At 36.4% G+C, this 13007-nt stretch overlaps 1 protein-coding gene across 1 annotated transcript in view; it reads left to right on the forward strand.

Annotated features, from left to right (window-relative positions):
• CWC27 (CWC27 spliceosome associated cyclophilin) overlaps window positions 1-13007 on the forward strand; it is a 239838-nt gene that overhangs the window by 40437 nt on the left and 186394 nt on the right. Inside the window, exons 8-10 of the mRNA XM_027775064.1 lie at window positions 2310-2389; window positions 3709-3742; window positions 7198-7382. Of these exons, the coding sequence (XP_027630865.1) occupies window positions 2310-2389; window positions 3709-3742; window positions 7198-7382 (299 nt within the window). The remainder of the gene's footprint in view (window positions 1-2309; window positions 2390-3708; window positions 3743-7197; window positions 7383-13007) is intronic.

A 13007-nucleotide genomic window follows, 5' to 3' on the forward strand; every position in this document is an offset into this window, starting at 1 on the left:
TCCTGCTAACCACAAGATGGCTGCTGTGCCGCATCAACTGATGGTCAACTCTGCTTGCCAGAACTGCCTTCCGGAGACTGTATTCCATGGAGACTCACCTACAGTTGCGGAACTGCACGAGACCCACACTTGATCCAACCTTGAATGGAATCTATTTTCCCTATTGTTAAAAACTTTGGACTCCTGGCCCCTCTCCCTCTACTCGCAGGTATCGCATTTTCAATGACCCCTCTGGAGGATAGCTGTCTATAGCAGAGATAGAGTAATTGGGAGAGGGGGAAAGGGCTGAGGGTCAAACATAGGATAAAAAACATATTTATATGTATGAAAGTAGAAATGGAACAGTATTGGTGACGACATGCTTGATTGAGACACTATGCAGTTTATCCTAGATGGGAGACTACACTTGGTGTGTTGTGATGATACTCAGGGAATGAGTGTTAGGCAATATAATTTAAAATAAAAAAAATAATAATAAGCAGGAGGAAAAAAAAAATGCACATTTGATGACTGAAGAGAGTGGACACAACCTACTTTATAATATGTTCATTCTACTCCCTGGGGTTTATGCCTAGGATCAGATTTGGATACATGTGTAAGGATATGTCAGCTGTGCTAGCTAGTGGATATACTTAGACTAATTGAGTTCATTGGTAGAACAATTGAATGGGGGGGGGCGGAAGCCATTGAGGGCAATCATGAATGTCAGGGACAATGGAGGAGGAAGATGGGACATGGCAGAGGGTGGGGATGGGGAACCTAGGATGGCAAAACAAAAGGCAAGGTATGCAGGACACAAAAATTGGGAAATCATTTGCTGAGAACATATATGTTGATGTGCTTGATTGAGCCAATGCACAGTGTATTTTGGATGGAAAATTCATATGTGTGTTGTGATGAGAAAAGAAAAAAAATTTATAATAATAATAAAAAAAATAAAAAAAAAAGAGGAAAAAAGAAATGCAAAGTATTCTTTCTTTCTGTCAACTCCTACTTTTACTGTTCACTATTATATGATTAATCGTGGTGTAGGGATGGTGAGTAGCTTCCTACCTCAAGATACAAGATTCCTACCCTGCATGGGGAAATTGTAGGATAGCAGATGACAGTTCTAAAACCAGGCCAATGTTTGGGTCTATAGAGGCCTGTAGGGGGAAAAAATGGATACATTTGTATTTTTGAAATTATTATCAAATAGACCTCGATTTAAGTCTTAGATCCTCTACCACTGACTAGCTTTGTAACCTTCAGTAAATTACTTAATTTCTTTAACCTTTTCTTAAACAGAGCCAGTAATGCTCATATCTTTTATTTTCATTTGGGGAGAGGGGGCATGAAGCAGGGGGAATACTGTCTGTGGCATGGCACTTGGCAGAAAGGGTACACTTATTAATAAATTATAATAATAGTGATAGTTCTAATTTTATAGTTCTATTTCCTGTATCTTCTTTTGTCTTGTTTTCTAGTAAAATATAAACTTATTGAGAACATGAACTTTGAAATGAAATGATTTAATAAATATTTATTAATTGATAATGTTCATTTTCATACTTGAGAGGTTCTTCTGTGTATCTATTTTTCATAAATAGTACCTCTTTGGAGCACTTACTTGCGTGCATTGGTGCGTTTTTAAAAAATGCTTCTGTGCAGTATAGACAATACATTTAAAGAATAACACTATGCATTTATTTCAAATTGCTCTTGTGGTTTTGTTTTTGTTTTGTTTTTGTTCTTGCTTACAGTGTACATGTGATTGTCAGAGAAGAGAGAGAGAGATAGGAAGTAGTGAGAAAGTGCACTCCCTCCATGAGAATAGCTATGCTACAACCTCCTCTCTACTTCTTCTTTCAGGATTTTAGGAACATATGTACACTCACAGCATGTTTTTCAAGTTGCTGAGTCTGGAACTTAAACAAGGCAGGCAGCTATATGGGATCCAACCATCCACCACACCAGCAGCTGGCGTTCTTGTTATCTTTTATCCTAAGTTATAATGTATGGGTTATTAAATGAACTGGTTTGGTTGTATGTGAATAATGATGAGGACTTAGTGCTTGGAGTTGATAATCAATAGACTTATTTTTAATGATATATCAGTTTTTGAAAGAAAAGGCATTTCTAAAATGGTATTTTCAATCAATGGAAGAGGAGCATCTTTCTATCAAAGGTTTAGTTTATACTGAACTTTTCAGGAACACATCTTTGGCTAACCACATTATGTCAGTGCTAAATTTTTTGTAAATTTTGTTAACTTGTCCTCTTGGAAGACTATTTCCCCATTCATGATTATACTGTACATTTCTTTCCAGAGCATGAAGGGAAAAAGCAAAAGTAGTCATGACTTGCTTAAGGATGATCCGCATCTCAGTTCTGTTCCAGCTGTTGAAAGGTTAGTCTGGTGCTAGTGTGATCCTACATTTTTACTTTCTCACTCAAGTCATTTTATTATTTATTTGTAAGTAAACACTCAGTTCTCATGAGTCATATATTTAAAACCCAGACAAAAATATAAAGTATTTTGATAATGGAGGTAGAAGACTTTTAGCTTCATGGATAGAACCACTCTAGTCACTTTTCCTCTTCTTACTATATACCTCCATTGAACTAATTATATTTAAATTCTATTGTTAAACTTTGAAATCTTAGGTAGTTTGACTACTGTTTGCTCTGACAGTGTAATGTTTAAGTCAAAGTTTCTCTGCTAATTTTCTTCTTGAAGCATTTTTGTCCCGGTTGGTATCCTGGTAAGCAAAACAAGAGTGTAAGGTTTTTATGAAAAAGTCACCAAATCTTTGGCCCATTCTATCAGTGTAAATTCTTTTTTTTTTTTTTTTTTAGAGAGATTTTTTGCTATAGGGTGTGTGCACTTGCCAGAGAGAGAGAAAAAGACAAAGAGACAGAATGCAAGAAATCACTCCCAAAAGGGGGTGGCCACACCACAGTCCCTTCTCTTCCATTCTTCTCTCAGGATTTTGGGCATCATACACACATGCTTGCATGAGTTTCAAGCCTCTGGGTCTGGGACTTGAACCACAGCTGACCATGCAGGAGTCCAGTGACATAACCATTATGCCATTTGTGGGTCCCAGTGTTAATTCTTATTTATACTCTCAGATTGACAGAAAATTGACTTACTATCTTTGCTGCTTCTCTTTGAGAAGGGAAGATGTGTTAGTGTTGAGTATAGTTGAACGTGGTATATGGTACCTGTGCCTCAAATGGGGACTAAAATACTATGGTACTGAGTTTAGCTCATTTTCAAAAATCCTAATTTAAAACAACCTTTTCTTAACATTCTTTTATTTGAAGAATTTGGTTTCTTCAGCAAAAATACAAAAAGCCAATAGAACAAATTGTTTTCTGCAGATCTTTGTTCATAAAAATAGCACTATTGAACATTGTTTCAATTTTTTTATTCCAGTGAATTCGTCGGTCTACTAATGAAACATACCTCTTATTCTATTTATAAAAAATGACTTCCTTTCAGAACATTTCCATCTGCTCTACAATGCCATTCAGAAGTTGCTGTGTTGAAATAAATTTTAAAATACTGATCCCAGCAAACTATTCTAAATTTTTGAATTGTTAAATAATTTTATTAGTTTCAAAGAGGTACTATTTGTTAAATAAAATAGGTGTTATGGTCAACTTTACATTTTAGAAAAATATAAAGTATAAAGCTAAATTTTGTTTTACTTTTTTTTGTAGTGAGAAAAGTGATGCAGCAGGAGATTTAGATAATGTGAGTATTAATTTAATATGAATATAGTTTGAACAGTCTATAGAAAGTACACATTTTTATAAAAAATATTTTCCTTAGAAAGTAATGTATAACTACATTTATAATTATATGTGTAAAATTTTAAATAATTTATTTTGCTATTGGAATATTTCTTTCCATATGTGTGTAAGCACACACAATAACAATCTTACACATGAATTTCTAGGCTGCTTTTTGAGTCCCTCAGATATTACATGAATACTCAAAATTCAGATGTTATTGTTTTATATTCAAAGTTTAAATGTTGTTGGTTAGGTATACTACTAATACATGATATTATTGCAATGACTGGTTCAATTATTTATAGTAATATTCATTTTTATACACATATTTCTGAAGATTTCCATACAGGTCTATAGTGACCTTTCTTTATTTGTTGTACTAGCTAATAAAACTAATAAAACAGAGGTAAGATTTTTTTTTTATGTCTTAGAGATCAAGTTTTTCAAGTTATCCATGTGCCACTGTATGTAAAAACCCATTGATCTGTGTATTGTATAATTCAGTAAGAAGTACATAACTTTACATGCATAAGCACAGATATATGTATTACTGTAGTCAAAAGAGAGAGTTCTCTTTGGCTTTGAATAATAGTGAGAAGATGAATTTCTGACCTTCTCGAGAAAACCTTTCTGGAAGAGTTGATGCAGTGTTATGTCTTATGGGAGATTTAGCTGATAACTAAATCAAAAAAGAAAGTAGTAAAAGATGGGGTCCTGCTAGCTCAGAAAACAGCATATACTAAAGCAAGGACATAAGGAAAACATGTACTTTATTTAGGAAATACAAGCTGAGATTTTAAGTTGGAAGGACCCTGATTTGGAAAGAGCAGGGAAGGGGAGTACCAAAGGTCAAAAGAACGACATATACAAAAGGCTGTGAAGCAAGAAGGATTCTGTTGTGTTCCAGGAGCTGCAAGCTGGCGAGTGTGACTAGAATGTAATGACATGAGGGAGAGTGGAATGAAGTTGGGGAAGTAGGGTGGCAGGAAAATTTTATAGAGCTTCATGGAGCATGGTGAGGAATTTGAATGCATTCTAAAAGCAATGAGGACCTGTTGAAGGGTATTTCCTTTTTGTTTTTGTTTTTAATTGCCAGAGGCATGCACTTGCTGGGGGAGAGAGAGAGAGAACGAACCATCCAATGGGATGTTATCCTGTCACAGTCTTTTCTGCACACACATATGCCTAGCATATTTTTCCAAGCCACTGGGGCCAGGATTTAAATCATGGTCAGCCTTGTGGGATCTGGTTCCTTTAACCACTAGGCTCTAGGGCCAGCCCCGTATTTGTCAAAAAGAAGGGTATGGGTAGCTCTCTGTCCTGGTGGATAAGGCAGCCAGATCCCAATTGGTCGACACATAGTTTTGAAGTTTCAGACCCAGGGGCTTAAGAAACATGCTGAGCACATGTGCCTGCATGCCCCAAGTCCTGAAAGGAGGGAGAGATGGAGGAGAAGGAATTGTGCCATGACCATTCCCTGTGAAGATGCTTTCTCACTTTTCCTCTCTCTCCCATCTCTGTCAAGCACACACCTTCTAGCAAGAAAAAAAAAAAAAAAAGTGAAGAGAAAAAAGAAAGGGAGGAAGAAAAATTTAAAAAAGGGGGTGTTATGGTCAACTTTGCATCTTAGAAAAATTATCTGTAGCAATATTATAGAAGACAGATTAGAGGAAACAGACTAGTATCAACAAAAGCCACTGGGAAGCTACTAAAGAAGGAGAGCATGAAATACAATGCAGTTGTCAGAAGGCAAAGAGGTAGACTTGTAGACTTGAAAGAGATGTAGGAGGTGACTGATTCCATACTATGAAATGAGGGAGGAGTGGTCTAAGACAACCACGCACTTCCTGGTTTGGGCAACTTATTAAATGAGTACACAAGAGGTACTCATCTATTTGAGGTAGGGAGAAAAAAATGAAAAATAATGAGATTAACTTTATACATTTTGAGATTGAAATAACTTCTAGACTCTTAGTAATAATAATGTGTGTCTAGAAGATAGATTCAAGGTAAAGGACAGGATATAAACATAGATTTGCTCTTAAGATTAGGACTGTGGGCAAGATCATCTAAGGGCAGTGTATATTCTCAAACCTAGCTCCTATCCCGGAGCCTTTAAATGGACTCATACTGTAGATCTTTTCCCAGGAAAATGCACTACATACATGAGCAAAATTGTATGAATTTATAGGGTTTGTATTTATTTTTTTATTTACAATTTCCTGAGGCCCAAGTATGAAAGGCCTAGGTCAGTGGTTATCAACTTTTAGTGCTTAAGAATTACTTAAACATTCTAAAAATAGAATTGTCTCTGTTCCCAGAAATTTTGGTTCAGTAAGTCTGTGATAAAAGCTAAGAGTTTACATTTTTAACAAACCAACATTCAATGTAGTTTGAGGACCAGGCTTTGAGAACCACTGTGGTAGGAATCCTCAACCTTCAAGTAGGAATCCTGCTTCCCCTCAGTTCACCAGATTAAAGATTCACATGAGGAAAATGATTCACTGGGGTCGCTTGTTTCTTTTTGCCCTTTTCCCTTTCCTTTACCGTAACTCTTCCCTTTATTAATGCTGGGTAGTATTCTAGAAGTTGAAGATACAAGCCGTAAGCAAAACAGGCCAGAATTTTAACCCTCATAGAATATTTACTCTAATTTGATGACAGACAGTAACCATAAGTAATTAATATACACAGCATGTCAGATTGCTTTGGAAGAAAACAGGGCAGGGGAATAGAGAGGACTAGAGGTAGGTGGGTGGTTCTTCCATTTTAATCAGGTGATCACTGAGAGGGTCACATTTGAGCAAAGATCTGAAGAAAATGAAAAAGAAGCAATGTGGATATCTGGAATACAAGTGTTCGGGCTGCAGAGAACTGCAATGTTGGCTAGTGTTGCTGGGAGAGAGTTATAAATTATAACAGGGAGGTATAAATTGTGTAAGTCTTTGAGTGAGTTGGGGATCCACTGGAGGGTTTTCAGAAGAGGAGTGATTTGTATGGCTTGGCGTATAAAAATAAATCTGTTTTTCCACTACACTTCTGCTTGAGTTAATCCTTGGTTGAGGTCCATGTGCTGTCTAACTGCCTCCAGAAGCCACTTTCCCAGCAGGGTAAGAATAGGAATGCATTGTAGATAGACACAGTGTCTTGGGTGACCAAATGAGCAGTTTGTGCTACACAAAGGAGCTAGATGTGGATCAAGCAAACAACACTTACTGGGGTATTCCATCCTTACAGAGTTGGCTAGAGCAGACCCAAGGGGGCCATGGGTCAGACTCTTCAAACTCTTATTAATTCAGAACAAAACAAAACCAAAACCTGGCCTACAATGCAACAAGGAGTGTCTAGGTGGAAGCTCTGGAAATGAAAGGGGAAATTGAATGCTTGGCAAATACTCAGTTTCAATTTCTACAGGATGGAGAAGATGAAAGTGCAGAGCATGATGAATATATGGATGGTGATGAAAAGAATCTGATGAGAGAAAGAATTGCAAAAAAATTAAAAAAGGACACAAGTGCCAATGTTAAGTCAGCTGGTGAGGGAGAAGCAGAGAAGAAATCAGTCAGCCGCAGGCAAGTGATCAATTATTGCACTTTTAGGTATCAGAGTTTTGGTTTTGTATACTTAATTTTAATTGAGTCCTCTATTCAACTAATTTATAAATGTCATTTTTATAATATTTGATAAATTTAAGAGTTGTACAAATTGATCCATTTGGAAGCTTAAAAAAATAGAATGAAGTAAATATAGCAATGGTCCTAGAAGTCAAATTCCACTTAATTTTTTTCTGAACCTTTCTTTCTTTCTCTCTATAGTTTTTTGTTGTTGTTTTAAATTTTTAATTGACAGATGATAATTGTACAATATTTATGGGGTACAGTGTGACTTTTCAATAGAGAAATATATTGTATAATGATCAAATTAGAGTAAATATAGTATACTCATCATCTCAAACATTTATCATTTCTTTGTGTTGGGAACATTTGAAATCTTTTCCTCTAGCTATTTATCAAATAATAATTTTTTAAGAATTATTTTATTCAACTTTATTTGTTTATTTATTTATTTTAATATAGCCAGAGATGGACAGAGTGAGAGAAAGAGAGTGAGTGAGAGAGAGAGGGAGGGAAAGTGAGAAGGCAAGCCAACAGGTCCGGGACTTGAACCATGGTCAGCCATGTGGGCCTCTAGTGCCCTTAGCTACCATGCCACCTGCCAGCCCCCAAACAATAATTTATTCTATACATTCTTATATATAATGTAAGCAATATATATCAGCTAGATTTGAAGACTGTGTTTGTTTAATGCCAATGAGAGAAGTAGAGTAATTTTATAGAAAGAAAAGAGATATCCTCAAATAATTAAGGTAAGTAAAATCTGTCAAATTGATGAAGGAATAGTATGTGCCTGAAAACATTCCTGTATATGTCCTCAAGTCTGATTTACCAAGTACCATATGCTCCTCCTAAGCTCAGCAGTATCATAAAAGGAATCATAGCAAATGATGAGAAGTTCAGTCTGGTGATAAAAATTTGTTGGATGTTGTAACTTAACATTTTATTCTCCTGAAATGCAGCTTAATTGAAAAGCTCTCTCCTTCATTTCCAAATCCAATTCTTACAATTTTATACAATTTAAATAATGTTGCTTTAAAAAAATAACAGGGCTTGGCCGTGATAGCACACAAATAGTGCCACCACTTGGAAGCTTAAAGTGCCTGACTTCTCCTGGCATCTGAAATCCTAGCTAATTGGGAGCCTGAGGCAGGAGATTGCAATACAGTAAGACCCTGTCAAACATGCCTCTCTCTGTTTCTCTGTCTCTGTCTGTCTCTCTGTGTCTATCTCTTTCTTTACTTCCCTCTTTCTCTCACATAAAGGAAAATAAACGTAGTTGTTTTCTTCAGATGCCCTATGTTTGGCAATAAGAAAGATGTAACTACATATAAATAACATTCCTTTTTTTGATAACGTTTCTCAACCTCAAGTACAAAAACTTAAAAAGTATTTCCATGGTGTCATTGCATAGCTCCCTTAAGTTTTTCATTTGTGTAAGCACAAATAAAAGTGATTTGCAGGGCCAGGAGGTGGTGTGGTGGATAAAGGTGCTGGAGTCCCACATGGCCAACTGTGGTTTGAGTCCTAGACCTGGAGACTTGCTTTCTCACTTTCCCTTTCTCTCTCTCTGTCTTTCTCTGGTCAAATTAAAAATAAAGTTTGTTTTCATTTCTAATGTGGCAATAAAACAATAAATATATATATTTAAAAAGTGACTTGCAAAAATTTCCACTGAAAGTAAAAATTTTTACATTCAGAAATGGTGCTTAGAAGTAGTTTTATGTATCTTTTTTTTCCCTAAGCAACATTCATCTGAAACATAAGTAACCGTTGTTGAATCACTGAATATAGTAGATTAACTTTGGACCAATATTAACTGAAGATTTTAGTGATCTTATACATATTGCTACACACATGAAGTTGAAGAGCCCCTTAATTTTAAGTCAATTCACAAATATAATTAAGGATACATAATTGTTTTTCTTGCCCTCACTCAATACATGCATTTCTGATTTTTTTTTTTTATTACCAGAGGGCATGTTCAATTGCTAGAGAGAAAGAGAGAGAGAGAAAGAACCCCCCCAATGGGTGTGGTCTTTGTCACAATACTTTTGTCTTGGCATTTCTCCATCCCACCAGAATTTGGGGCACGCATGTGTGCACACACACGTGTGTGCGTGCACACATACAAACTCAAACACGCACACCTGGTATGTTTTCAATATGTTGGGGCTGGGAGTCAAACTCGGGTCAGGCGTATGGGGTCTAGCTCTCTTAACCTCTGAACTATGGAGTCAACCTATGCATTTCTGATTTTTTTAAGAATTATGAATTTTTAACTTACGTTTGGAATGTGACAAAAATATTTTTAAAAAGATTAATAGATGAACTAAAAATTTATTTGTGTGATAATTAAGTGTTTCTTAGGCCCTCAACTTCGTCTCATTGGCTTTAATACAATTTCAAATACTTATGTGCCCTACAGTTAATATAAATTAAAATTTAGTGAAGCTGAATTTTCTGTAAGAACTAAATAAAGCTTATTTTGAATATAATTTTCATAAGTGTTTTCTAAAAATAGGTTTCCTAATATAAAAACGTCAAGCAGATTGCATTTTCTGAAAGTGTCTATTCTTAAAACAAAAGGTTACTCTCTTAGTGTATTCTCTGTGATTTTGGCCTGCAAAGTAAACATGGCATTGATGGCTAGATTTTAAAAATAAGATCTTTATCATGAGAATGTAGGGAGACATTGAAAAGGTTTTTACCAGTAAATGATGTATTGAGTCGTATTTAGTATAAAAGAATGGATTGATGGAGGGGTATCTTTGGCTGCTATAACAAGATTCCATAGACTGGGTGGCTTAAACAACAGTTATTTATATTTCTCACAGTTCTAGAGGCTGGGAAATCTAAGATCAGAGTGCTAGCCATTCAGTTCCTGGGGGTTCTCTGCCTTGCTTATAAAGATGGCCACCTTCTTGCTGTGTCCTCATATGGTGGAGAGAGAAAGAATTCTGGAGAAAAAACTCTTGAGAGTTCCTATAGGGACACATAATCTCATCATACGGCTCCCATTCTCATGACCTCATCCAAACCTAATAGCCTCCCCTATCCTTTACCTCCACATAACATTACATTGGGGTTGGGGCTTCAACGTATCAAAAACATTCAATCCATAACAAAGAGAACACTAGAGGAGGCAAGTTAGGAGGCTTAAGGATGGCAGTGAACCAGGAGACTGGTTATTCTAAAGAATGTGTCACATGGGACCAGCAGTTAGCGTAATGACTATGTCGCTGGACTCCCATGTAGTCAACCGCGGTTCGAGTCCTGGACCCAGTGGCTTAAACTCACGCTGGCCGCGTGTGCGTACGTGCCCAAGATCCCGAGAGGAGAAGGAATTGCGGCGTGGCCATCCCTCCTGGGGGGTAATTTCTCGCTTTCTATCTCTCTGTCTCTCTCTGTCTGTCTGGCAAGCGCATGCGCCCTATAGCAAAAACTTCTCCCCCCCCAAAAAAAGAATGTGTCACATAGGTGTGTGTTATTTACAATAGAAGAGATATTCCTGATTTATCATTTGAAGTTTTTATTAACATGATAATTTCTTACATATTAAAATTTTCCCCTTTTTATAATTAAGGATAATTGCAAAACTAAAATCACATGACCTTAAATTTGTAAGTATTTTGAATATTAACTATAGAGGGCAAAAATTTATTTAAGTGCTTTGCAAATCTAACAAGAATAGTAAATTAAATCATTAATTAAATCCCCAAAGGTGATTTAAACATTTTTTTTTTTTAATAATTGTCAAAGTGTGTGTAAGACAGAGAGGAAGAAAGAACTCCCAACACCCCTCTACCCCAACGGGTATGGTCATGCTCCAGTCTCCTCTCCTCCATATCTCCATCCTGTTGGGATTTCAGGCATACATATGCATGTGCCTTGCATGTTTTTCAAGACTCCTCAGTTGGAATTCAGATTGTGGACAGCTATGTGAGATCTTGCTGCTTTTTGGACTTTAGGACCAGCCCAAACATTTCAAGTAAATATATGTGTATTATAAACATTACTGGATTGTTCTAGATGAAATAATTGGCAAAATGTTCCTTTATAAATGGTGCAAATAGCAAACATTTGTAACTGTTCCCTTGTTACACTCAATTTTCTATATTCATGTTCTCTCTCTCCTTCTCCCCTACCCACAATGAAAACAAAAGAAAAATAAGGAGGTCGGGATAGAAGAGATAGTACAGATTTTATGGAAAATAAATACAGTTTTTGTCTCTACTCTAGAAATTTCCACAATCATCTCACGACCACACATTTTGAGTTCAGAATATTTCCAAAATCAATATTTTTAGTGAGTTATACCAATTTCTCTATAGTTTAAGTCTCTGGAGTTAATTTTATGGTTAAAAACAAAAGAAAGCAAAAAACAAACCATGAAACTTGTAACAGTCTTAAGAATTATAACGTGGTAAAAAGGATAATGCTATTTAAGGCAAAATCCTACTTAGGTAAGATGAGTTATAATAGCTACCAGCCAGAGAGGATGTCAGTGTGAAATTGTTATCTATTTAAAAATCAGTGCTCTTAGGGCCAGCAGTTAGCATAATGGCTGTGCCACTGAACTCCCATGTAGCCGACCACGGTTCGAGTCCCAGACCGGGTGGCTTAAACTCACGCCGGGCGCGTGTGCATGCATGTCCAGGATCCCAAGAGGAGAATGGACGAGAAGGGATTGTGGTGTGGCCATCCCCCCCGGGGGGTGATTTCTCCCTTTCTATCTCTCTGTCTCTCTCTATCTTTCTGGTGAGCACATGCACTCTATAGCAAAAACCTCTCAAAAAGAAAAATAAATAAAATCGATGCTCTTGATTTATGCAAACTGTTCGTCTGTGCTTTGGGTCATTTTCTGATTTGACCAGTATGATCAGAGACAACATGGACCCACCAGCCTATTAGGCAAGGAGCCATGGAAAGTGTAATTTTACCGAGCATTTGTGGTATTGCTTCTACTTGGAAAGAAACATCTGGAATCTGTTAAAATTGTTTATCACTTTGGATGTTAAAACTTACAAGCAAGTTTATTGAAGACTTAATATTTAAGCTGAGGATAAAATTAGCAATATAATTTTCAATAAGTTTACATACAGTAGAATCTTTACCTGAATGATGTATTTCCAACCACATCTCCAGTTGTGCCTTGACAAAAGTACTTAGGAGTTTCAGGGAGGAAACCAAATAGGTACCTTCTACCTGTTCTGACTTCTCTAGGATTTCTAGTCCTTTTCTAGCCCCTTGTCTCCTTTTTCGATTTACCTATCCTACTCTCTGTCTTATCTAGCATACGTTCTCTGTGCCTGTGTCTTGACTATGGATGTTGCTCAGCACAATTACACTGCCATGTATAAATTGGAATTATTATGGGTTTCTAAGCAATAGCCTTGGTTGTGCCTTTAATGCTTCTTTATTACTCACTATCCACAGTGTTTATTTTGAACCTCAAACTCTCAGAAGGTCACCTGACTTCCTGATTTATGAAATAGTAATAAACTTCTTTAACTCTTATTCCTTTTTCTTTCCCTCTTTACCCTCTCAGACCATTTCTTACTTCCTCCTTTGCTTTAAAGGCAGAGGATTCTCTACCCATCTGAAGTG

The sequence above is a fragment of the Tupaia chinensis genome, unplaced genomic scaffold, assembly GCF_000334495.1.
Source record: "Tupaia chinensis unplaced genomic scaffold, TupChi_1.0 Scaffold000516_1, whole genome shotgun sequence".
Taxonomy (NCBI): Eukaryota; Metazoa; Chordata; class Mammalia; order Scandentia; family Tupaiidae; genus Tupaia; species Tupaia belangeri.